General features: G+C 40.4%; 2 protein-coding genes across 6 annotated transcripts; one reads left to right on the forward strand and one right to left on the reverse strand.

The window, feature by feature from the left end:
- The first annotated feature begins 8,964 nt into the window (after positions 1 to 8,964).
- DNAJA4 (DnaJ heat shock protein family (Hsp40) member A4) lies at positions 8,965 to 14,591 on the forward strand. Its single transcript, XM_082769127.1, has 7 exons — positions 8,965 to 9,229; positions 10,831 to 11,011; positions 11,917 to 12,021; positions 12,801 to 13,028; positions 13,109 to 13,339; positions 13,811 to 13,911; positions 13,993 to 14,591. Exons 1-7 carry the CDS (start codon positions 9,098 to 9,100, stop codon positions 14,209 to 14,211), a joined length of 1,197 nt encoding a protein of 398 aa, XP_082625253.1. The 5' UTR covers positions 8,965 to 9,097; the 3' UTR covers positions 14,212 to 14,591.
- A 154-nt stretch (positions 14,592 to 14,745) lies between these two features.
- On the reverse strand, positions 14,746 to 25,032 carry SKIC8 (SKI8 subunit of superkiller complex). 5 transcript variants are annotated; one of them, XM_082769128.1, is made up of 11 exons: positions 23,238 to 25,032; positions 22,952 to 22,995; positions 22,817 to 22,844; positions 22,012 to 22,117; positions 20,972 to 21,144; positions 19,726 to 19,874; positions 19,433 to 19,526; positions 18,538 to 18,631; positions 17,768 to 17,860; positions 17,080 to 17,158; positions 14,746 to 15,727 (listed from the first exon to the last, which is right to left on the reverse strand). In XM_082769128.1, the coding sequence occupies exons 2-11, from the start codon at positions 22,961 to 22,963 to the stop codon at positions 15,638 to 15,640; spliced, it is 918 nt and encodes a 305-aa protein (XP_082625254.1). In that variant the 5' UTR covers positions 22,964 to 22,995; positions 23,238 to 25,032; the 3' UTR covers positions 14,746 to 15,637. The 5 variants fall into 5 exon arrangements, with proteins under 5 accessions (XP_082625254.1, XP_082625258.1, XP_082625255.1 ...); XM_082769132.1 differs by having other exon boundaries at positions 23,309 to 23,337; XM_082769129.1 differs by having other exon boundaries at positions 22,952 to 23,052; positions 23,238 to 23,335.
- Positions 25,033 to 26,067: the final 1,035 nt, after the last annotated feature.

A 26,067-nucleotide genomic window follows, 5' to 3' on the forward strand; every position in this document is an offset into this window, starting at 1 on the left:
AGACTTAAAAAGGGGGCAGCCCAGATATGTGCCACTCTTGCAAAAAGGCTCAGCTGATTAAACAATCAGCTTTCTTCTCAGAGTGCACAAGAAAACCACCTTTCTCAAGTTACTAATATAACTTCTTCCCACACAAAGGTATCTTTAAGAGCAACACAAAAGTGTAATAAAGAACAAAGAAGATAAGAGCTGAGACCTGTTTTGCCATATGCCAGATTTGACGCACACCTTCTAGTAAAGCCTATCTTTGTTTGCAAAAATAAAACTTCCTTTTATCTTTTGTATGACTAATTTCCCTCCAAAAAAAAGAAACAAAACAGGCCATTTATTTTGGCAAGCAGACTAGTTCTACAGATAGCTGAGAATTGTGTGGGTGAATAGGAAGGAATATATCAACCTTTTTACTCTGTTCTACCCTACCCAGCAAAATCCCACACCTGAGCCTGAAATCTTCCAGTAGCTGCTTCTGTACAGCAATCTGTAGGGATTAAGGCAAAGTTAGGTCATGCAGAACTCATTATTTCCTCTCTTTCTCACTTTTGAGGTCATGCTGATTAAGTTTCAGACTAACCAAAGGTCTTTTTACCTCTGCACATTTTGCTAGAATCTTATATTCTTTGTCTAGTTTTCTCTACCTGAAATCCTACTTCCAGCATGAAAAAAGAAACTTTGCCAAACTTCAAACCACACCAGGTGAACACCACCACTTAGCAGGACAACAAATATGCACCAACTTCTTCAAAAACAGGGAAGCATTTAAGCAAAGGAAACCGAACACATCAAAAGCATTCAGAGTTCTGGTCTGACATTCTTTCAATAGAAATTCAGAAACAAACCATATGCCAAACATTTTTTATTGAAATGAAGTAATACATAAGACACTTAAACTTCCTGTTTGCAATGGTTGAAAGCCACTATATATTTTAAAATTCTTGCAGCAGTTTTTTTAAATAATGGAAACCCAGAACACTTTCTTTATTTAAGCACGTCACAAGTAGAACCATGCTTGGACTAAAACAGAGGCATTGTTACTAATTTACAAAAATCCTCACTTCCTCAGGTCAGTGTGTACATATATCTACACCAATCCCAAATCAAACTGTTTCATGGGTTTGGGGCAGATTTAAAAATGTCAATCTAGTATTAAATATTTTACTACTGCAAAAGAAAAAAATATATATTTTTTTTCAAAAGCTTTCCAAGATTTCTTCAATTTGTTTCTTTTCCATAAAGTCTTTTTCCACAGTTTACTCCTGAGTGTGCTTATCTGGGATTACAAAGCCCTGAATAGAAGAAACCATTATGATAAAATGGACCCCAGCCATCTGTTTACCTGAGAGGATCAAGCAAATCTTTCAAGCAACGTAACATGTAAGTTCTTATCTAAGTAAAAGTGAAGTTAAATCTAACTTAACAGAAAAATGTCTACCTAATACGATAGTTCAGTACATGGGAATCAATAATTAGTACTCAGTGATACTGACAAACTTACAATAAGAAGCTAAAATATTTCCTGTGAGATTTGTTCATCTATTCTGAAAATCTTGGGCATTTTGAAAAACTCTAAATAGAGATGGGGAGATTTTCTCACAGGAAATACGATTACAGCAATGGAGTAACAGGAAAAGGGAAATGTTTTTTCCCTTTTGTGTTGGCTACCTAGGACAAAAAGAAGAAAGCAGCCGATAGGGTTGTCTTTCATGTAAAAATGTAATATCAACTCTGAAGTAAACTCTTTTAAAAGCAAGTTCCCCACTCCCTGCTCAAAGAGATGGGATACCTTTTAAGGTATCCCATGATTTAAGTTCAGTTGCCTTTGATGGAAAGATGATGCTCAACCACAAAGGCAAATTACGACCTAAGGTTTATTCCTTCAAACTTAGCAGGGAAGAGAGCTCTACATTCATAGCTGCAGCAGGATATTTTTGAAGGTCCATTCAAAGTACATAATATGAATGGTAGTATGTGTAGAGCAAACAGTACCGAACTTCTAGTCTTGGTTGCTGCTCTATTCATCGCAGACACATGAAGGGATGGTTCAGGAACATGACCACTCTTTTCTTGAAGACTATCAGAATTTTGCTATTTTATGGTATTTAAGAATGTATGTAATCTTACCACATGGTTGGAAAGCCATTAATCATTCAATGTACTGCAGTATAAGAGTCTAGTAGCTTACCAGCATTTTCAGATAGCATTCCCTGTCTTTACTAAGCTGTGAGCAGCTGAGCCACAGGAACTCAATGTACCTCTTGTTGGAACTGCTATACACAAACCTCTGCTGAGCCCATTTCTGGGACTAAAAGCCTCTGCGCTATAAAATGAACACTACACAATTAGATAAAGGCAAATAGGATACAAGCAACGTAGTTCATACTGAATGAAACAGTTAGGATTAATGCCAAACTAGAAGTTAGCATAGGAGAGTAAATCCATTTAGAATCTTCATTACGATTTTCTCTCATTTTAGCCTCAAAAGATACTTCTTATTCTGAATCAGATTGAGTCACTATTAAGAAAGTAAGGTTCTCATGGACCCACATGGTAGTAGAAGACGAATTTAAGTCGTGAAAAACTGGAAAATCAGTTTGTTAATATAAATACATAAACTACTTTACCCATTTTCATCTTGTGATTTTTTCGCAAGAGTCTCTCCACTGTTAGGCATGCTGACAAGCCCTCTAAAGCTGGTGACAAATATGCTAAGAACTGTGAAGGTTGGGCATAAATAAGCCACTTGAACAACAGAAGAAACCAACACTAACCGGTTATTTGTTAGAAAAAAACAACACGTAATAAAGAGGAGGAGACTACAGCTACAAAAGCTGTTTCTTTCTGATTTTAGCATGCTTGAAATGTCGCAGTGCCTGTGAGCTGCTTACTGCTAAACTTTCTTTTTTATTCAGTTTTCTTTAATTATCCATGAGAGGAATTTTAATGAGCCTACAATGCTTTAAGATGCAAATCATTTCTTTTGCCAAGATTTTTAACAAATTAGTTCACAGAAGTTGAATCAATTCTGATTTTTATTACCTCTATTTTCAAAAAGGAACATTCAGCGAAGTTAATTTCTTAAAGAAAACACAGATTAATTACATTAGGAAATGCCTGCAAGTCAATTATACCAATGAAACCCAGTACTGCAACAGCCAAGCACCTCCTCCAGCATCACAGCTACCAGTACTTCATTGACTTCGCCAAACGAGGCCTACCATAAATTGTAGGAGTTTCTACACATGACTGAACCGATTAGTTCCCAGGATGTAATAAAGTCCAGTTTGTCCACTTAGGCTACTTCTCTACTAATAAATAAAAGCCAGGGAATAGCTCAAGCCACCCACTATGAGGATCTTCCCTGGGACAACTTTGGTCTGAGCCAACTGGTACTTCCCCACACAACTTCCACAGACAGAGGGGTAACTTAAGCCACAGGCAGTTACTAGAAGACTGTGTTAATGGCAACCCTTCTCAAAGGAGAGAGGGATGCAAGCTGTGCCCTGCCATTTCCCTCAGAGCCACAGAACATGATCAAAAATGGTATTTACTGGTACAAATCCACATTGATTAGGAAAATGTAGGACTAGTATACTTTATAGATGCTTTATAGATTCATATTTTATTCCAGAGTATTTGCACCATATCCAAATGCCTAATTATGCATAATGCAATTTGAAATTAAAGGAAAAGAAAGAAAACTTCACAGTGGGATTTTAAGTGCCCTATTTTCACCACTCACAGAAAGTCACTTTGAAAATCCCTGAACACAGAACAGGGGATATTTCAACTGTAAAAAACACTTTATCTCATAGAGATATGTTTTGTTCTGTTTTTGGTCAGGGCTGATTTAATTCCTTCGTTCTGGAATAATTCTCACTTTGCTCCAAGGACTGTTTTCAGAAAGCCCCTTGATATGTTACCTGAGCTTGCAACTAGCTTTCCAGAAGTACTTCAAAGAAAAAAAAAAAAAAAAGAAAAAAAAAAACGAAACCACAGATTTGAAACTCCGTTGCAAGAAGTCTCACTTTATCTTTTCTTCTGGTCATGTGAAATGTTTTCCTTGCTATGTTAAAGGAAGGAATCCAAATAGATGATCACATTACCTTGTATAACTTGTATCTTGGTGTTGAACAGCTAGTCTCATGGAAGAGAAATGGCTGTTTATGCTCCAAAACTTGTGCTTTCATTTAATAATCAGAAGAAAACATTTCTAAATAGAGTATATATAGATCTCTTCTATAACTTAATTTTAACTACAGAATTATGAATGTCATGCTGTAAGAAAAAGTTCCACAATGAAATTGTCTTTGCAGTCCTAGTACGTTTTTCAGTACTCTTCAAATACATCTAGTAAATGAGGATAACTTATGTAAAGCTCAGTAAGGAATCTTGACCTTCAAACAATTTTTACATGCTGCAGTTTACACAATGCTGTTGTTAGCACAGTAAGTGTTTTCTTTGATGCCTGTATGCAACACGCATGAGATTGTGCTCAACTCACAGACTGAATTCTTGCAATGGGACAGGCTGCTTCTTCCAGCTGCAGGTGAAGCTTTCTGCAGATTGACAGGCTCACGAAGCTATGAAAGAAATGAAGAGGTGAATAAAGCTCGTGTGCTGTTTATGTCCTTTGTTTCACAATCATGATTGGTACCTTCCAGGAATTAGTGTTAAGACACTGTCGCTGCAAACTTGTGCTGTCACAAGATCCCAAACAGAAATATTACAGATGCCAAAACAAAGCCGTGCTGTTACCATGGCTCGTAACCAGCTCAACCACAGTGCAGAGATCAGCCGACAGGTGGGTGGAGTGCTTGGCACTCCATTCATATTTGGGATGGGATGTTTCAGGTTTAATTCACACTGCTGCCATGGCAACGTAAAGTTGTCCATTGCTGCGTGCTCTGTCATTTCTTCCCTAAGGCAAGCGTGTTTGTTTCACTACAAAACTTATGTTCATTTAAAACAAGTGGAGAAATATACTAATTCTGGATGCTCCTTGCTGTTTATCCCAGTTAGTTTAAGCAGGCCGTTGATTCATGCAGCTGAACAACTATGCGTGATTGGCTTTTTTTTTTTTTTTTCTTGATTTCATGACTGGTAACAAACTTCTTAATGTAGAACAATGGTTTCTGGTAGAAGCATGATGCTAACCTGGTGGTCCTATTGTTACTTCAGACCTCCAGCACTGAGTCTAAAAACAACAACAAAAAACATAACCAGAAAAAAAGGTCTATAATATTTTTTCAGTTCCTACTTCAAAGGCTTTATGTCATTAGAACAAAACTCTAAACCCAAACAGTACTTTGGTTATGCTGCCAGTAACTCTTACTAGATAAATATGTACTAAACCACTCCTGGAAGATCAACTAATTTAAGTTAGCTTGGACTAAGCAGTAGTTAAGAGTAGGTGGTTCCATGAAAAAGCCCAGGCAAGCAACATCTTTCTGAACTCACGCATATGCCTTCTACCAATTCACTTCTAATGAACAAATTCTGATTAAAAATAAAATTTAAAAAGGACAACTTTTACCCTTAGATATGCTTCACTACACTTCCAGAACTGAAGAGAATTTATCTGCACTCAAATCAGCATCTTCTTTACCGTGAGGGTTGTGAGGGACTGGCACAGGCTACCCAGAGAAGCTGTGGCTGCCCCATCCCTGACAGTGCCCAAGGCCAGGCTGGATGGGGCTGGGGGCAGCCTGGGCTGGTGGGAGGTGTCCTTGCCCATGGCACGGCAGTAGAATTAGATGATCTTGAAGGTCTCTTCCAACCCAAACCATTCTGTGATTCTACAGTCTCTAGGCTAAAATGAGGCATCTACTTCACAGACATTGGGCAGGAAAAATGCAGTTTAACCCACAAAACCCTTCGCTACCCACAAACATATCCAGCTGCCATGTATTTGTATATCAAGAAATTTCCAGTAGCGATCTCTAAAGATGCGTTCTCTCATTGGCCATGCTACGGTGACAGGAATTTCACCTTACCTTTCTGAAAAATGCACTCTGCTTTTAAGGAATTGTTCCACAATCAGAAAAAAAACAACACACCACCGACCAGTTCCTGTAAAGCTGTTGGAGCATCTATACCCAAAGCATCTTAAGTTTGCTTTTAAGTTTGTACAGATGGAGGAAGAAAATTGTAAGAAAAAAGCAGTTGTGAATGCACACGAGGAGAGAGCTATTTCTGAGCACCTAGAGAGAAAAATGTGACCCATAAGGTCAAAACGACTGTTGGTTGGTGGACAAGCACATCTAGAAACCATTTTACTGCTTCCTTCTGAGGAAAAGCCTGGTTTAGACTGCAAGCAATGTACAATCTCACAGTTACTCACAGGTGTTTATGTATCCAGTTTCAAATTTTATACAGGCCCAAAACACTCACAGCTGCACAGCCTTAATCAATTAAAATGGTACTATGGAAACAGGTCTCTCTTACTCACTTTGTATTACTATCACTTGAAGTTAATTACTACAGATTGTCACATATTTTAATTAAAACTTGGCTCTGAAAAATCCTCTGAAGATGCTAATCACTCACTATAAACTGTCCTAACATCTTGAAACAATGCTATCATTTCCATTTCCTTACAGATACTAGTCTTTTACTTTTCACCAAGAACAAAAATGCTTTCCTAAGAGCTGATTTCTGCCCAAATTATCCTTTCAATATTTCCTTCTGTGGAAAGAATTCCAGTACCACTTGAAGTCCACTACACGATACTGTTTTAAAATTTTCTGAAGCATATCTTAAGAAAGACTAAAAACTATAGGTTGAGTATGTTATTTAAAAGGTATTTCTCCTAATGCACTGTAGAAATCATGGTATCTGTTTGGGTTTGGATACTGGAAAGCAAGGAAGTTTGTTGTGATTCAGATTTCACCTTTGCGAGGGACAGCTGAAGCTCCCTTTATGCAAATGTCAGTGCCTTTGAAAACAACTCCCAAGCGCCCAGATTTACCTTTTTTTTTTTTTGTTTGTTTGTTTGTTTGTTTTTAGGTTATTCTTGGAACATCTTTACAAAAAGTCAAGGGTGCTCAAAGAAAGCCCAGCTGCAGACTGCACTCTTACTCATGGCTCTGGGATGCCACTTCCAGCAACAGCTTAATTGTTTGGAAGGCACAGTTCACTACATATGGTGTGGCCAGGTAAGAGAAACAAACATAAACAGAGAGATTCTGTATTTCATAAAATGCATACTTCTTACAGCCTATAAAGATGATGGATGTTCCAAAAGTCAGGTTGGAGGGAATGTTTTGACTCATTTTGTGCTAACAGTGAGAATACCTATTTTAAAACCAAACACAGAGTCCCCTGGTGGTTAAATGAAACAGGCAGTAGGAGCTAATTATTCCCCAACTCCCAGTCCGGTCCAGTCCTGCCTTCTTGGAGAGAACAGAGCTTCTCTGCTTTTTTTTTTTTTTTTTTACACCTAGACACAGACTTGGTAAGTAAGAAGTGACAAGGTGATTCATAGTGTTGCATGCAGCAGGAAAAGAAGGAAGGGAAAGGAGAGCAAGAGATCAGGTGTTCATCTGAGAAGCAGGTAAGGAACCGCTGGTGAGGAACAACCAGACTTGAGAAGGCAAGGTGTGTAGCAGAAGAAATTGCATCAGGCCTGTACACACTCGATCACCAAGCTAGCCTAGGAGATAAGGGAACTAGAGCTGCAATTGCTGAGAAACATGCCTGAATGTTTAGAGGCTGTACTACGTTTACTATGAGACATTAGAGGAATTAAATTGGCTATTAAGGATTCCAGCTCTATTCAATAAACACGGTACTGAAAAATAGGAAGCGTTTTGCATCAGACAGCTAGAGAAGCGTTGTGCTCCCCTCAGGTACCGCAATCGCTGTGGTTGTCAGAGTAGAGGAACGCAAACGATAGCGATGGACTGACACCACTTCCATTTACTCAAACCCCAAACACCAGCCCTTGCTACTTTTCCTGCTGGTTCTTTGACCAAATAAAGTTAGGTGTCCCAACTGGCTCCAAAGATGGAGAAAATGAATGCTTGATAGTAACTATAACCTGATAGTTGATTAAAAGAACACAAAGCAAGAGGCCCAATGCTCTTCAGCAAAAACCCACAGCAGAGCAGCTTCTGGCAGGGTACTCACCAACAGCTGTGACTGCGAGCGCACTGACCCGAACTCTGAGCTGCCCTGTCCTTACAGAGGGTTACATTTACGCACACAGGGGTTCCTGCTCCCCGCAGCGATGTACTGCCTGCCTCTTTGCAACTTGCTTTAAATTGACCTTTGAAATTCAATTTTCGGTGAATTCATGATGTGCTTGGAAAGCCTCTGGAGCATTCAGCTACTGCAAACCTGTTAACTGGTTTAACGTTACAGCCAACTTATCTTCAAGGTAAAAACCATTGAAGATTATTTTTTTTTCCCAAAAAATTAAATTCCCACCTTACAATTTTTTTTTCTGTAGTCATTTTTGGAAGTTTCTTTACTTGCTTGCCAGGGCAACGTCACAATTTTGCGATACAGATTTAGGTGCTTTGCTGTCACTAACCACGCACCCAGAGGACAGCGGTTACCGCCGCTGACCCTGTGGCGTTGAACCGTTCCCTTTGTCACTGCTTTGATTTTTCCCTGTGGATTTTTCCCTGCTCCCCGCCCTCAGGAGCGCCCGCCCGTTACCAGGAGCGGGACACACACCGGGCAGGGCCCCGTAACTCGGGCTCCGAGCCCGCCAGCCCTGACAGGGGCGGCCGCGGGGCCGGGCGCTGAAGGGGCCGGGCCCAGCGCAGCCCCCCCGAGGCCCCGCCGGGCGGTGGCGGCGGCTGAGGCCTGGCCCGGCCCCGCCCCGCCGGTTACCGGCGGTGACGTCACGCGCAGGGATTCTAGACCGTTCCAGGGCCGTGACGTCCGGCGGCGTCATTCCAGAAGATTCGGCAGGCGCCGCTATAAAAGGCGCGGAAGAGGCGGGGCTCGCGCAGAGCCGGGCGGGCGGGCAGGCGGCGGGACCGGGAGGCTGCAGCGCTGAGCGGGGCGGCAGCGGCGGGCCTGGGGCCGTGACGGGCGGTGAGCGCGGTGCGTCCCCCGCGGGGCAGAGCAGAGCAGAGCAGAGCAGGGCACCATGGTGAAGGAGACGGAGTACTACGACATCCTGCAGGTGAAGCCCACCGCCTCCTCCGAGGAGATCAAGCGCGCCTACCGCAAGCTGGCGCTGAAGTACCACCCCGACAAGAACCCCAGCGAGGGCGAGCGGGTACGGAGCCGGGGCTGGGGCCGGGAGCGGGCCGGGGGGCGCGGCGGGGTTCGGGGCTGCCTGGGCCGGGCGGGCCCCGCGTGGCCGCCGCCTGCAGGCCTCGGGGCCGCTCCGCCGGGGGTGCGGGGCCGCGGGGCGGCCTCCAGGTGGCGGCTCCTGGGGCTGGCGTGGAGCTGCCCGGCTCCCCGCCGCCCGGGGGAGCTCCTCTGCTCCAGCGCTGCCCCAGCCCGGCCACGGACGCAGCGCCCTTCCTGCGGCACCCGGGATGAATGAAGGGTGCGGGTGTGCGGACTGGGTAAAGAGGCCTCGGCTTGGCAGCAGGCCTGGTGCCCGGTCGCGGCAGGAGGGCACGCTGAGGAGAAGTGGGCATCGTGGCTCCTTCCCCGGGCACTGCTCTCACCGTTCCTTACAGCTGCCAGGAGTTCACTCTTAGCAGTGATGCTTTTTGAAGCAGGCGAAGCTAGAAGGACTTCTGCTGCCTTAATGGTCATCGTGCTGTATTGGATGTTGTGAAGGTCAAAGCTGGATCCACCTGCCAGCACTACTGTGCACGTTGGGGTTGCAGTGGATGGATTTGTGCCTATGAACAGCATGAATTCTTTAGAGGAAACACAAAAGCAGGTGGATAGGGAAACTACCCAGAGGAAGCCATTCCATTGGGCTGAGCCATGAGTGGACTGTTTACAGCACATCTGTTTCATTTAAAAAGAGAGACCCACTCAGCTCCCTACTAAAGGAGCACCAACTGGAGACCTATGGAAAACAAACTTGATTTATAGGTTTATTTACATAGAAATAGGTCTGATAATTAATACCCTAATGTAAGAAAGGAAACACAATAATTGTGCATGTAGTATACTAATTCACAAACCTAAACTAGTTAAATAGTAACATAGGCTAAGTTAACTTCTAATGCTTTTATTTTTGGTCTGCAAGTTTACCTGGTCATAAGCAGATCATGTTGAAAATGAGCAAGCTGAACAAGCCATTTCAGCCCATTTTTCAACGCTCTTTTCTATTACTATTTTACTAATAAGATTTAGTAATAGAAGCCTTTGGATGGCTTTTTAAAGAATCACATCTGGATAAGGTTGATGTTCTGATTTTTATCCAAATTTGTTCCACTTGTAGTTACACCAGTGCTTTGTCACTTAAATATTTGTTTAATTTTAGCTGAGTATAGGAGCTCAGCAGCCATTAAAGATTGCTGTGTAGCTCTAGAATGACTAGTGCTGCTGTGGCCAGTGAGCATCCAGGGACCCCAAAGACTTAGGGGATAGCATCATATCCCTTCCTAAACAGGTTTGTTAGAGGTGTATGATGGCTGCAACCCATGAGCATCAAAGGGGCAGTTTGCATATGCCTGTAAGTTGGATGTGACTCTAAGTTTGTGTGTAATATGCTGGTGGGTGGGAGGGAGAAGACTGCTGTTTTTCCTGGACAAAGTGTATTATTAGGCTCTATTGTTGAGGGAGTTTTCTCTTGGAAAAAACAAACACTGCAAGAGTATTGTAGTGGCTCAATCTGAAGATTGAGTTGCACGTGAGAGGGTTACATTTCCTCTTGGTCATAGTTGTTCAGAGCTTCTTTTTTCTTTTTAGTTTAAACTCATATCCCAGGCATATGAAGTTCTGTCGGACCCAAAGAAAAGGGACCTCTATGACCAGGGTGGGGAGCAGGCTATTAAAGAAGGAGGCCTGAGTGGCGGCAGCTTCTCTTCACCCATGGACATCTTTGACATGTTCTTTGGTGGTGGAGGCCGAATGAATAGAGAGAGAAGAGGTACACAGTTCTAAACAAGTTCTAGAAATTCTAACCATGCACTTAAGCATAAAACACGTGTGCTCTGGTACTGCTGTTCTGCTAAGTGCACATAGTGTGGGTTTTATTAGTTGAATTAATAGATCACGTAACCTATGAATTTTAGTTAATCTAGTAGTGAGATTCTAATAAAATAGATAACATGATGTAGCCATAGCAATCTTATTACTTGTGCTTATTTTATTTTTGTTAAAATGGGTATGGGTGTAATTTTTAGGGGAGGGGGGAAATACTTGTCAAGATGGCTAGCAGATAAGTTTTAAGTTATCTTCTTTCTAAATTTGTGCCTCACTTGCTCATATGCTTTGGGCAACTTGCTTCAAAGGACACCATCAACTTAAGTTAATGTTGAATCCCATGAAAAGATTTGGGAGAAATTATGTGGCACTGAGTACATACTGTTGCCAAAAGCACAATGATTTCTTCTTGTTCATTCCCAATGTCTGTTGGAAGAGCAAGTAGTAACTTGCTGCCATGTCTTTGAAATCACGCTATGAAGTGGCATGTAAATATATAGGTAGGCCTAACAGCAATTTCTAAATTGACTAGATCTGAAGCTGGTAGTGTCCTTGCATCTTTCTGTTTTGGTTAAGCTTATAAAATTATGGGGAGAAGGAGGGGTCAGGTGGCTTTAATGATGCTTTACTTAACTACAGCTCAACTTTGTTCTGACCTAAGTGGGTGCAGCTTAGTGGAAGCTGATGGAACTGCACATGCTTTTAAGGGGGCTGAGCTCTGTTCAAAGTCTGGAATTAACATTTCTTCAGTGAGACTGCATGTATGAACAAGTATAGAAGCCTTTAAATAAGCATTAGTCCTCCCAGTAGCTGAACCAGAATTAATTTTTCTTTCTCTGTTTTTCCAAGGCAAGAATGTTGTGCACCAGTTAGGTGTATCTCTTGAAGACTTATATAATGGCGTTACAAGGAAATTGGCACTGCAGAAGAATGTTATATGTGGGAAATGTGAAGGTAAAATAAGCAGTGGTTTCAAGCACCTCTTACTCCAAGATTTTCTTGAATAACATAGTGGAGGGCTGGGAACAAAGTGATTTTTTTTAATATATTTTTCTCTTCCCCCTGCCCTGAATCAGACTGCTTTATGTCAATCTGTATTCAAGAGTAAGGCCCTCTTCCTAGACAGTGGTGTTAACCTATTGCTCTAATGGCAGACTTGAAGTCTATAAATTGTCATCAAGAGCACCTTCATTACATACTTGAATCGGAAGCTTTAATCAACAGCTGTTTTGTTAAACTTTTTCTTGAATAATTGGCAGTAGAATTGTAGCTAGAGTTGTGCGACTTGTTTTACACCTCTTAAGCATCCATAATGCCTGATCTTCACTGAGGTAAATCTTAATGTAGCCTTGTATCTTAGTATGTTTTTACATTTTTACTGAACCAATTCTTACCAAGGCATTAATGGAAAATGTAGCTGTGGAAGGCTGTATGTTGATGATTCATTCAAAACCAAGATAATGGGGGGAGTAGAGGGGGGGGAGAGAGTTGGTGGTGCAGGGAGACTATTAAATGAGCTGTGAGTAGAGAAGTTGGCTTTCTTTTGTATGTTAAAACTCCTAACTTGTGGGGCATGTTTGTCATGGAAACTAAATCCTAATTAAATTGGAATTGCATTACAGAACTACTTAAGTTGCCTAAAGGTTCTCTTGAAGTCAGTGAGTTGTAGCTTGACTATTGTAGAATAATTTTTTTTTTACCCCTGAGATTACCTTTAACTTCTTCTGTTAAAGGCTATGGTGGAAAGCGAGGGGCAGTAGAAAAGTGCCCTGTGTGTAAAGGAAGAGGAATGCAAGTTCTAGTTCAGCAGATTGGACCTGGCATGGTACAGCAAATCCAAACTGTGTGTCCAGAATGCAAAGGCCAAGGCGAAAGAATAAACCCAAAGGACAGGTGTGACAACTGCAATGGCTGTAAGGTTGTAAGAGAGAAAAAGATCATAGAAGTTCATGTTGATAAAGGTGAGAGACGTTTATTTGTTCTGCATCCCTAATCCCATTCTAATAATTCTGTTGAGAGTTCACTGCTTTTTCTTCTGCAGGTATGAAAGATGGTCAGAAGATAGTATTTCATGGAGAAGGTGACCAAGAACCTGATCTGGAGCCTGGTGATGTTATAATAGTACTTGATCAAAAGGATCATGCTGTCTTTCAGAGGCGAGGGCATGACTTAATTACAAAAATGAGAATTCAACTCTCAGAGGCTTTATGTGGCTTCAAAAAGACAATTGATACTCTTGACAACAGAGTTCTTGTCATATCATCTAGGCCAGGTAGGTCTTCAGAATTCTGATGCCATGCAAACTGCTTGTCTTTTGGACTGTGCTAGAGCTATTTCTTAATCAACTGATGCAACAAATCCAAACTGCTTTTGCAGTCATGGAGTCAGGAGTGGCAAAACTAAGAACTGAAACTCTGCATGCAGAATTCCAGCTAATGCTGTCAAATGCTTCTTAGGAAGGTTGCTACTTCAGTTGCAGGATAGACAGGCCATGAGAGGCCAGAAACATACATATTAATCTGTGAATTCAGCCTGGAGGCTGTTCTAAGAAAAGCTGATTTGCCTACAGTAGAGGAAATACTCAAGATGAACTTCTATTTGGTGTTTTTATCACTTTGCTTTGTTTTAGTGTGCTTCAGTATGCGCTGTTTTCTGTAGATTGCTCTGTAACCTAAAGTTTATTTTTATTGTTTACGAAACTCCTGTCATGTAATATTGCTTACAACTCCTGACCTTTGTGCAGGTGAAGTGATAAAACACGGTGACCTAAAGTGTATCTACAATGAAGGGATGCCTATCTACAAATCCCCAATGGACAAAGGCAGCTTAATTATACAATTTTTGGTAAGTTAACTACATGCTTTTTTGTAGCAAAGAAATCTATTAGCATCAGGAGTAACTATTTGTTTAAAAAAAAAATTGTAGGTCCAGTTCCCAGAGCACCACTGGCTTCCAAGGGAGAAACTCAATCTGCTGGAGGCTCTGCTTCCTCCACGAGAAGATGTTATGATTACAGATGAGATGGATCAGGTAGACCTTGAAGATTTTGACCCTAGTGAGCAAACCTACCGTAACAGTGGGGGAGAAGCATATGAAGAAGATGAAGAGGGTCCAAGAACAGGTGTACAATGTCAGACATCTTAAAGCAAGGTGGAATGGCTATCATCTAAAATGTAAATTTTCACAATGAAAACTGCATGGCTGTAATAGCCACTGCTTCTGGTTTTTGTGTTCAGCAAATTGAGTTGCTGCGCTGTCAGTATCACTTTTTTTGTAACTAATTTATATTGTGTTCTTGTCTTTATATATAAAGCAAATGTCACACAGCTGAGAACCAACTGAGTTGGTATACATTTTCTTGTGCTGTGAAGGTTCTCACTTTATTTCACCTATGCTATTTATATAAGACTCTGGCAATACTGCTAAGAAGTGGAGTGTCTTATGTAAATATTTTCATACTGGAAATTAATTTCATAGAATAAAACATAGCTGAAGTTACTTCTAATAAATAGAACTTCACATTTTGTTTTTTCTCTTCGTGCTTTGTAAGCTAGTCTTCTTAAACATGTTTCTCTAAGTTCCTGCTCCTTTGTTCAACTAGTTTAGATGTCTTTGTGTATGCAGTCCATTAACCAGTTAACTGTATTTCAAGAGTATTCTATTCCTGCCCTACTACTTCATAGTACTGTTCTCCTGTCTCTTCCTTTTCTACAGATGAGAGTAGACTTCTTTCATCATCTTAACTCTTAACTCTCATCTTAACAAGAAAATTATGAAGTATTTCTCTCCTGTGTATACAGTACTTCAGAATGATTTAAGAAGAGGTACTTCCCCACCCTCCCCCCCCCCCCCGAATGACTTTTTTCAGAAACTGTTGCTCTTTATCTCAGGCTTTCCTAGAAGGTGGTGTGGCTGTACAACAAAAGGCTATGCCTTGCATGTACTGTTGGTGCTTTGTACTGTGCCAAGATAGCAAAGTAAAATTCCATTTTATCTGTTTTATAAAAGCAGACTTTGTACTGAAGTAGGGTTGAGAACAAGTAGTACCCATTAGTGAAATTAAACCATGATGAAGGTGCCACCTGTCACCATACAATGGCTGGAACAGGTGTTCAACTTGAATGACCCTATCCCACACAGAGGACCTACATTAAGATGAGCGAAGGCTATCATAATCTCAGTCACTCTTCCTTTTCCTAAAATAAGCTTGTTCAAGCTGGTCAACAATTTCCAGCTCTAGTCTATTTATGTAGGAAAGCCAGGAAGAGATGAGATACCAGTGGTAGATTAACTGAGCAGTTACCTCACCCATGACTGTATATTTCCAAAAATACATTTTTCCAAGGATTAGTTACAAGTTACTTGCAACTATAGTTTTTATTTTAAAAAAGTAAAGCTTTCTTTCATGCTAAACAATAAAGATTGCATATAAATTTATCTGATTATCTGATTTTCAGTGGGAAATCAGATCAGCATTACTAAAATGCTTTTTATAAAATAAAAAAAAAAAACAGGATTGCAGTGTTTTTAAGAACTGCCACAGAAGTTAACCAAAGACATTTAAAGACATTTAAACAGGACAATCATAGATATGGATTTCTTTGTCATTTCCAACAGATACAATTTTGGACCCACTTCCATTGTATTTCACTCCCCAAACCTGCAAATAGGACATAGAGAAGATCATAAAGGGGAGGTACTGAGACAAAACATTTATTTATCTTTGCAACAAGTAATGTATACCAACTACAAGAAGCAAAAGAGGATTATTTAAGAACACCCTCTCAGAGCTAATACAGTTACAATTCCTGCTTTAACAAGTGATAAGGCTTGTAATGGGATAAGACTTCTAGCTGCCTGGTAAATTCTTGCTTTCTACTTTCATTGACTACAGATTATGCAGCCTTAAGATACTTGGAAAAATACCAAAGTGTACTTGCCCCAAGTAGCATAAGTCTGTCTTAACCTTTTACACTCTTGGCTCCCATCTTTTTTTTGAGTGTATTTTGAAGTGCTTTTCATGCAGACTGAGAAGCAGCGTATGATAAAGAATGACCTAGTTTATCCTTGGGTTAATTGAGAGTCATTTACTTACCAGTGCAAAAGCAAGAGAAATTCAGGTCAGTCCTCTGGCTTGAGCTAAAAACTTATAAACCTGTAAATGACTCTCACTCATCCCTTTTATTAGAATAACATGAGGAAGAATGAAGTCTATCCAGCACATTAATACAAGATTACAAAATAGCTGTATCAACATGTTTTGGGGGAAATCTCATACGCTGCTTTTCTATCTAAAAACTATAGGGATCAAATGTTGCAGGGGGCTGACGTATCCCTGCCTTCCACAAGTCCATGTAATTACAACTAAAACAACACTAGAAACCCAATTATGCTTGGTATCAAAATCCTCACAGATGTAGATAACTGAAAAAGGGGTTACCAGCAAAAAAGTACTGTGGAAAAAAGAGTCTAAATAAAATATGCAGGAATTTCCATTCTTAAGTCTTTTCTTAAACATCCAAATACAGCCTTGTTCTACTTAACACCTAGCATTTGGGGAAAAAGAAGTAAGCTGGTTCCTAGCCTCTTTACTCAATTACAGCTTTTCTTCAGCAAAAATAGAGTTTCAAGGATGGTTTGAAATATTTTTTAAAAATACCATCCTTTTAAATAACTCCTTCCCCCTACACCTGCACACACTCTGTAAGTGATAAATAAGACCATGAAGATAAAAATACAGTCTGATAAGAATCCATTTGGCCACTCAGGAGTACCCTTGTTTGGACCTGTAAAAATGGGTTCCATGGAAGAGCTCAACCTATACCACTCTTGGAATATTAGATTGATATTAAGTGCCTAAAAATTGCAGCTTTTAAGATTTCATTACAGTAAGCTGAAGTCCAACTCCTCTTTTAAGCACAAGCACGCACAACTGCACAACTTAAGTTTTCCTGTTTACAATGATTTAGGTAAAGTGATGGTAGACCAGACAATATTAAGTTTGTAACATACCTGATCTTGGTGGTCAGAGAAAGTGTGAACACAGGTTCTTGTTCCGGCATCCCAAACTTTTACACTTTTATCAGATGAACTGGAAAAATAATCAAAATTTAAGTTAATAGATTAACTAGTTTATTTCAGAGCTTAAAAGATAGGGATAAATTAACAAAGATTTGCATCTTCTACCAGGTCTAGTAACCTTTAAGATACATCACTGTTTCAGTATCTGCAGTATGAAAATGAGGACTCCTGTTTTAGTCAGAAAATTCTTTGAAAATTCTTGATCCAAAGATCAAGAAATGCCTATTGTATATACCAGGTCTCCCAACTGTCTAAGCTGTTTTAAGAGCTCTTAAGGCAGTTCAACTCAATCAACATGTACTACTACTACATTAGGTTGTACTTGTTTTTTAACAGCAGCTTTTCAGATATTTAGAATCAAATTGCCCTTTTTTTCATTAAAGTATTTTTCACTTGTAGGAAACTACACTGCAGTGAGATGACTTATACTATGAAATAGTATTGATTACAACTGCTATTACATTACAAATCAGCTTGAGTCTTTTATTGTTATGTTTGCTATTCCATTACAGATTTCACTGCAATTTGAACACATCTACTTTCTGATTAATCTCCACTTATAAATATAAAACTTTTTTTTTTTTTTTAAATAAGCATAAGAGTTTAAAATCCTCATTACCTGGAAACAAAATGGGTATCATCAGGACAAAATGCTACATTTAATACCCAGGATCCATGACCACTTAATGTGCCAGCCAAGTTTGCATGCTGTCTGTAGAAAGAACAAATTTAGAACACAGAATTGTAAGATCAACATTTGGTTTGTGAATTCCAGGGAGAAAGCAACTAGAATATACTGTAATCAGCGCAGTCACGAATAGTTCAATGGAAGGATCACGGAAGGAGGACATTTTTTCAACCAAGCTGTCTTGTGTTGCAATAGGTTCTGGTTTTCCATTTCCAAACTTAAAAAGAGGTCACTACAAAGATGGATAGGTGGACAAAACAGTTTGGCCTGGAAAACTTCTACAAAGAATGCACAGTAATGCAGGTATAGAGGAGTGAAGATGACTGAATCAGTGCCTTTTCCTTCCCAGGAAACTCCTCCAATTTTTGTCACAATGCAAGAGAAAAAAAAGTAAACGATGTCACTTCAGGTAGGTACAGATGTTTCTGATGTGTAAACACAAACACACAGGACAGATATACAAAACAATTAGCCTGTTGCTTACGGGGGCAAATATGAGGAAAACTGATTTCAAACTTAGACTATCATCTACCTATGTACTTCTTAAAAACTAGAAGATTTAATGTTTTATTATTTAAGCTAAGGTTACTTATTCAATAAAGAATTGTCCAAAAGCGGAAGGGAATTTTACATTTTTTACATCCTCAGCTTTTTGGAACAGTTACTTTACTGTTAGCATATCTTGCAAAATGAAAACTCACACATCGTAGATTTTGATGTAGCCGTCATCTGAAGCAGTTACAAGTAACTGAGAATCTGGAGAAAATGTCAGTGAACGAATAGGCATCGCATGACCTGAAATTCAAAGTTTTGCATGGCTCAGAATTTATCTCTACTGCTTACTAATGACAGTAATAGTAGTGAGAGTTACATCAGAACAGCATTCCCTGTTAAAAGAAAGCAACCTCTCTATGCCTCTGCTGGCTTCTTCACACAACATACAATGGAAACTGGCAATATTCTGAGCTTTGAATGTTAAAGCATGTCCAAGGCAACACAAAAGTACTCCTTTCAGCTGAGGATCTTAATTAGAAGTGATGTAGGAAAACATAGTTTTCTGATCTCACAATGCTTTCTAATATGACAAGCGTCATGTTTTCTAACATGATTTAATAATGTTTGAAGTTGTTGGGTTCTATATTTTGCACTGGGCAGAATCTGCATGAACAGTAAAAGCTCACACCTTAAAAATGCGTATCTTTTACAACATAGTATGTTCAGTTGTTTTCTGAAACAAGAATACTTTGCTATAAATCTGATACCATATTCAAAAGAAAAATCATGTATAGCAGCATAGATTCGGCTTAGTCTCACTTGTAGTGCACTACAATACAAGAAGCAACTGCAATTTAAGAAATGAGTTAAGCATTACTGACTTGATATTTTAAGATAGGGATGGGATTTATGCTACAAGCCTGAGTTTACAGTTTGCCTCTTATTTTGCAAATTAAGTAAATGAATAAATAAAATCTAATGGACAAAAACCACAAATTCATTTATGCTGTGGCTATTGTATCCAACTCTGACTTACATTATATCTTTCAGTTTTCCTGAATGAAACCAGAACTTAGGTACTGCAAATAGGCAAACCATTACCTTCTAGCGTGTGCAAAAGTTTTCCAGTTGCAATATCAAAAATATTGATAATGCCATCTATCGCTCCACTGGCTAAGTATTTCCCATCTGGACTCTGTAATAAAACACAGCAAGTATGCATTTAACAACTGTATGAATTTATGCTATGTACCTCCCCTCCCGATGCTCTTAGCGGCTTGTCACAAAGCACGGTCGACAATATCATGTAGAAATAAAGTGATGAAAGAAAAAAAAAAGGCTTATAACATATTACCACATATTAAATATAAGAGATGATCAGTTATTGTTCTTACATATGCAATGCTAAGGATGAACTTTCCTCTGGTATCCAGAGAATATTCTTTTTTTCCAGTTTCAGCACCAAAAATATTTACTTTTCCCACATGACTTCCTGTTGCAAGGTACTGGGAATCAGGTGAAAAAGCCAGAGACCAAGCATCAACTATATTAAAAAATAACAACAACAAAAACAAACAAAAAAACAACATTCAGTTAGCTGAATACTGTTGTTAGTCCTTACCCAATGTCAGTTCAGAACGCATATGTTTAGACGTTTATCCCTGGCTACTCTTAATACTCCAAACTCTACTAAATACTCCAGGAGCATACAAGCTCATTACTGTGAACTTCCTTTTAATGGAGTAAAGCATGAGATATTTATTTAAGTTTAGTGAAAGATGACATTTTCTACTAAGATCTCAAGTTTAGTAGCCCCTACTGCAACAACAAATTTAGCATTTAAGGCTGCATATGTGAAGTATAAATTCGTTCTTTTCTCCTCATGCTGACAGGTATTGAACCAGTGTAAGAAAGCAACAACTAGCAGTTAGCAATGCACAGAAGATGGAGAAGAATCATGCAGATATATGAATGTAACGTGGGTCAACATGTGTTACAAGTGAATTAAAAAACCTTTCAGAGTAACATACTATATTTATCTGGCACAATGTAATTCACAGATTTTTCTATATTCTTATGATTAATTACCTAAAACACTCCAAGATTGTTTTTAATTACGGGACTGCCAATGGATCAGTGAAGTAACAATAAAATCTTAGGCCCTGCATTCCAACTCAGAGAATGCAACATCAGTCTAGACTTCAGCTTTACCCTACTTTGACTTGTTCCCTTAGGCTTGGATGTACTGCATAAATAAGCATCACATATATGGCTTAAATTCAATTCAGATATAACTAGAAATCAAGACTCAGACTTCCTTTGTAAACCAGTCTGAGTAAGTGTTTGGATCATTTTTTAAAACACCTTTATATTAACATATGTGTAAGAGCAAGCTGGTTTCCATTCTGCTTTATCTAACAAAAAAACATATCTAAAAAAGTGTAAATAGTGTAAAAATGTAAAACCATCTGATATTACTTTATATTGAGCTGATAAAAATCACTCAGATTTTAAGATTCTGCAAATCAAGAAAGATTTTAAAAGTCCCAGTCATCTCATATACCCTAATTATATAATGTACAGTAGTTACCACCTAGGTTTAGGAAATTTCTTACACACAGATTAACACTGATATCTTACCAGGTCCAGCATCTATTGACTTGATCTGTTTGCCAGTTTCCAAATCCCAAAGGCGAATATGGGCATCTAGGGAGCTGGATGCTGCAATGGAACCTGTGTGGCTGATATCCACAGATACCACACCTAGTTGGTGACCCTCTAACGTCCACTGTAGGTTCAATTTTTCACCATTCCTTTTGTTAAAGGGAAAGAAAAGGCCAGTTATGAATAGCTGGAGGTACTTAACTGAAATCCAACCTTGGATAAAACAAATAAACAAATTAACCCACACTTCTCAATTCTGGTCAACCATAGGAAAACAGAAGTACCCATGGAAAGTGAGGACAGCTATGCACAAATTGCTCACTGTACTCAAAGGAAAGAAACAAATCATTTATCGTATTTCTGAAAAGCATGTACTTCATTTTCAGTTTGTAAGGAGTCCCACAGAAATCTCCATCACACAGCAGTACATGACTACTTGCACAGCAGACCCAACCTGCCAGCACAACATGAAACAATGACTAACATTTTTAGAATATCACACAAAGCTACTGAAGTAACTAAAGTGAAGCACAGACTTAATATTGCTCTGGCTAAGAGAGAGGAAAACATTGCAAAAGTACACTTCAGTGTCACTTGTATGAGGATTATGAAGATATATTTCTTTTATTTTTTTTTTGATAAGAAAGGAAGGTAACATTTTCTCTTTTACTTTGTTCTCATTATTCCTTTCACAGTATACATGCCCTCAATGCATTGTCTCATAAAAAGCTTCATTTCTAATTCTTTGGTTTCAAAATGCATCAAGTTCTACCATTCTCTCACAGAAGACATATAAAATTCAATGTATATTTTCAGAAGGGTTTGTGTTCTTCCCAATTTAAAGCACATTGGAATGCTACCACTCCTGTAAAAAGCATGTACCAATGAAGATAAGCTTGCTCAAGAGCTGTGTCATGCTACCTGTTGTGGAAATTTAAGGTTGCTTTAACTCCACGCTGACTACTTCCCAGGGTTAAAACTGGTTTTAACCATTCAGTATGGAGCAGTTCACTTACCACTTCCAGACCTTCACTAGATCATCCAAAGAACCAGAGATCACAATTTCAGAACCATCCTTTTTGTTCTTTCCCCAGGCAACTGACCAGATGTCATCATCATGAGCTAAAAGAGAATATAAACATAGAAACTAAAAGTTAAGGTGGTTTCTTTTGATGGAAGATAACAACCAATTTTTACTTCCCGTTATAGGCTGGACACCTATGTAATATTCAGAGCAGATAGCCCAATTAATGTCTTGACATGACACAGAGTTAAATTTAAACCAGGAAACTGCCCTTTTTTGTGTTCTTTTACAATTTTAAGATTGCTCTGACAAAGGTCTACATTGTAGCTGTATTTTGACATTTTTACGAAAGGAAGTTTTAAAGCATATGCAGCTGGTTTATCAGGCAAAAACCATGGAGTTTTTTTATCATAAGTCTATTGCATCTGCTGCAGCAAGAACATGCTACTCTAGTCACAGTACCTACAGACTTCTGGGACTGAAGTATATGAGAGTCCAGTCACCAAAAAAAGTCACGTAGGCTTTGGTAACGCTAAAATTGCCTGTTTAATGTTAGCAGCAGACCCCCTTGCACTTCAGGTCTATCAGTGCTCTGGGAGCCTTATCACTGCTGTTATTGTTTCAAAGCACACAAGGTCTATGTTTACCAAGGTCACTGTTGAAAAACTGCACAGATATGTTTAAGCTATTCAGATTTACATGTCATATAAACATAACCCAGATGATCTCAGACACATATCTGCTTTACATTGCCCAAGGAAGCCAGTATTATTTAATAAATATTGGTGTCTTCTCACCTTGCTCTTGCTTGAAGAGAATACCGTACTAGAAAGAAAAAATAATTAGTATTATGCATAAGCAGCCTAAAAATATATATATAGTACATATATCAAACCAACAATTACTTAATTTAAAATTAAGCTCTCATTTACCTGCGTGGTCATGTCTTTATGGAAGCAATCTTAACAGGAATGCTCTGGAAGGAGAAAACCCATTAGGCTCAACAATAAGACTCAGGCTCAGAAACACCGCTCTGCAAGGAGAAAACGCGGTGGGCACAGGCGTCAGGCATCAAGAAAGCGCTGCCCTTGGGGCACCCCCGCCTCCCCACGGGACCCCCACTGCCGCCACCACTCCTCCTTCACGGCCACAGCACGCCCTGAGCTACCGGGCCGAGCCGCGACGGGCCGCGAGGCACCGGGACGCGCCCTGAGGTACCGTGAGGGGCCGTGAGGTACCGGTCCGAGCCGTGAGGTACCGGGAGGGGCCGAGCCGGGCCACCGGGATACCTGTCGCCGCCGTCGCGCAGTGATGAGGCCTTCTCGGCGCCGCGACGATAGAGAGGGGCGGTGGCGGCGCCGCGCTCTCTGCCGCCGCCGTGTGGCGATGGAGGCTCCGCTCCCCGCGCCTCAGCTGAGCAGCGCCGCTGAGGTAACGCGGGGCTGAGGGCGCCGCGGGCTGGCCCCGCCGCCTTCACACGTCCCCTCCGGCCGCTGCAGGTCCCCGGGGAGCGCCTGTCCCTCCCTGGCTGCCTGTCGGCGCGGCCGGGACGCTGCCATCTTCCCGGGCACGGCCGCTGATGGGCAGCAGGCTGCTCGCCGCCCGGCCGCCCCCGGTTCTCCCGCTGGTCACACGCAGGCAGCGACCCCAGCGGGCTGAGGCATCAGCCACTGTGCTTGTAGCTGTCCTAAAGCAGTCAGCGTTTTTTGGGTGACCTATAAAAAACTATAATGCACTTTTGTGTCGTGAGGGCAGCTGTGGGAAACGTGAGGGACTCGGGCAGCAGCAGGGCTGGAAGCTGCTGACTGAAAAGTGAGACTGGCTGGCTTTTGTCAAGGGTGTGGAGGAGCAATGCCAAGCCGTCAGGGAAGACTGAGCTCCAAATTTACTTCTTATGGTAGGTATTGGGTCACTTCACAAACAGCCGTCTCCCAAGGATCCTGGAGTTGCTGTAAATGTTGAGCAGCACTTCCCCAGCCAGAGTGCCGAAGTCGGCTTTAATTTCACGGGAGGGAGAGGAGGCTGGTGACAGAGAGTGACAAAAAATATAAGACTTTTCTTGGAAGCTGACTTTTTTCATGTTGCATTTACTGCCTCTGCTTAAGTTAGATCTGGGGGAAAAAAAATAATCAGAATTAAAGTTCAGGAGAACAAAGCAGCTTCCCTGAGGCTTTAAGCTAAAGACAAAGGATCAGTGGCCTTTCACAGTTTTTAATCAGTCTTTATGTGTACACAAAGCTCACCGAGATCAATAGAGCTTGTCAGAGTAAGCAAAGTAACAACCAAAACAGGAATTCTGAATGTGTCTTAACACAGTTCTGCAGTCAAGAATGAAAATCTGGGTAAAACTCTTACAAGTAACTACAGAATCCTTAGTTCTCTTATTATTTAGATTGAGCTTTGAGAGGCTTTTAAGGCAAGCTGCTTTAATACACTGAATTTCAGTTACTAATGATACACTGGAAAGCATTGTTTCAGTAGTCAGATAAATTAGTGTATTTATGCATCCTACCAGGATTCTCCTAAGAATTTTTCCATTTAAATTTGTGCTTAAAATATCCCACTTTCACCCTATGTCCAAATGTCCATGGCTGGGTTCTGCAATTCTGTGGTACTGTCATGTAATCTTTGAGAGTCAAAGTGTTTCTAATCCCTCCAGAATTTTCACATCACGCAGAGTTCTCCTATGTACCAGTATTAACCTTGTACACACGCCATTAGACCTTCACGGGAAATGGTTGTTATTGTTCTCCTGCAAGTGCAGAGTGAGACTGTGGGTTATTTCCTACAACACTTATGACACAAATCTGTATTTGCTAAGAGTTAAAGCTGATTAGATGCTGCTTTGGTGCATCAAGAGGATAATCTGAAGCAGTGTGCCACATGTTTGATTTCTAGATAAACTGCCTTCTTGGAATGGTTACTAAGAGTGTGTTTCTGTATGTTTGCCCTTGTTCTGGAGCACTAGCATGCTCTGTATCCATGTGGATATTTTAACCCTAATCAGAATAATACTTTATGAGTGTACATGTGTTTAAATGCATTTTTCTTAAACAGTGTTACAAAGGAAAACCTGATGTATTTAAAAACACAGTACGGTCACCTTGGTATTGTGAACAAGTACAAGTGATTTAGGTTAAGATATTTTTTTTTCCCTTGGGATGCCATACAAAAATTGCAAAAGGCAGTTCCCGGACAAAAGCACAGTTGCAGAGGACAAACTGAGAGCCGAACAGCTAGTTTCAGAAATAATAGGTTGAGTGCCCTTGTGGCTAGCTATTGCAATCATAATTCAGGATCAGCATTCACAATTCAACACTTGCTTGGCCTTTCTCAAAAGCCAATGCCAAGTGAGCCTTGATTTATGAAGGTCTTAAAGACACCTGAACCTCCATAAAGCAGAAAGGCTAGGTAGTTAATTTAGAACTTCAGTTCTGCAGTTAGATGAACACTGCAGTATTCAGATGTTGTCAGACATGCCAGCTCTTCTCTCTCATCCATGCTAAATAATTCCTTAACTAGTGGGTTTGAGGAAAGTGGCAATGGTATTTGCAGTTATGGGTGGTGTGTGCTGAAGTGGGCATGTGTACAGAGATGACATGAATATGTATTCTCGTGATCATCAAGATGGAGCAACACGGTCCCTTTGGAATGGGACTATGTAACATAACTACCTGCAGAGGGCTGGATTGGATGACAGGTCCCTTTCAGGGCTGATCTATCAATTTCAGGTTTGATTTTCCATGTTAGGGTTCTGGTAGGATCACTCGCAGAAACTGTAGTACCTGCAGGCACTGCAGAAACAAAGAGCTTGGTGTCAGCGTGCAGAGTTATACCATCTGCCCGTTGTGGGGCAGCAGCATCAAGATAATCTCCACCTCCTTGTAGTAGCAAGGGGTTGGCGTACACAATGACACATTAATCATTCTGAGTCCTTTACCCTTTAGGGACTCTGAACAGTTGTGGCAAGGGGAAAGATTCCTCTGTTTACATTACCTGATGTGCCCCTTGGAAACTGCTAAGAGACTGTTCCTGGGAGCGAATTGGA

This window comes from Aythya marila (assembly GCF_965140915.1).
Source record: "Aythya marila genome assembly, chromosome: 11".
Lineage (NCBI taxonomy): Eukaryota > Metazoa > Chordata > Aves > Anseriformes > Anatidae > Aythya > Aythya marila.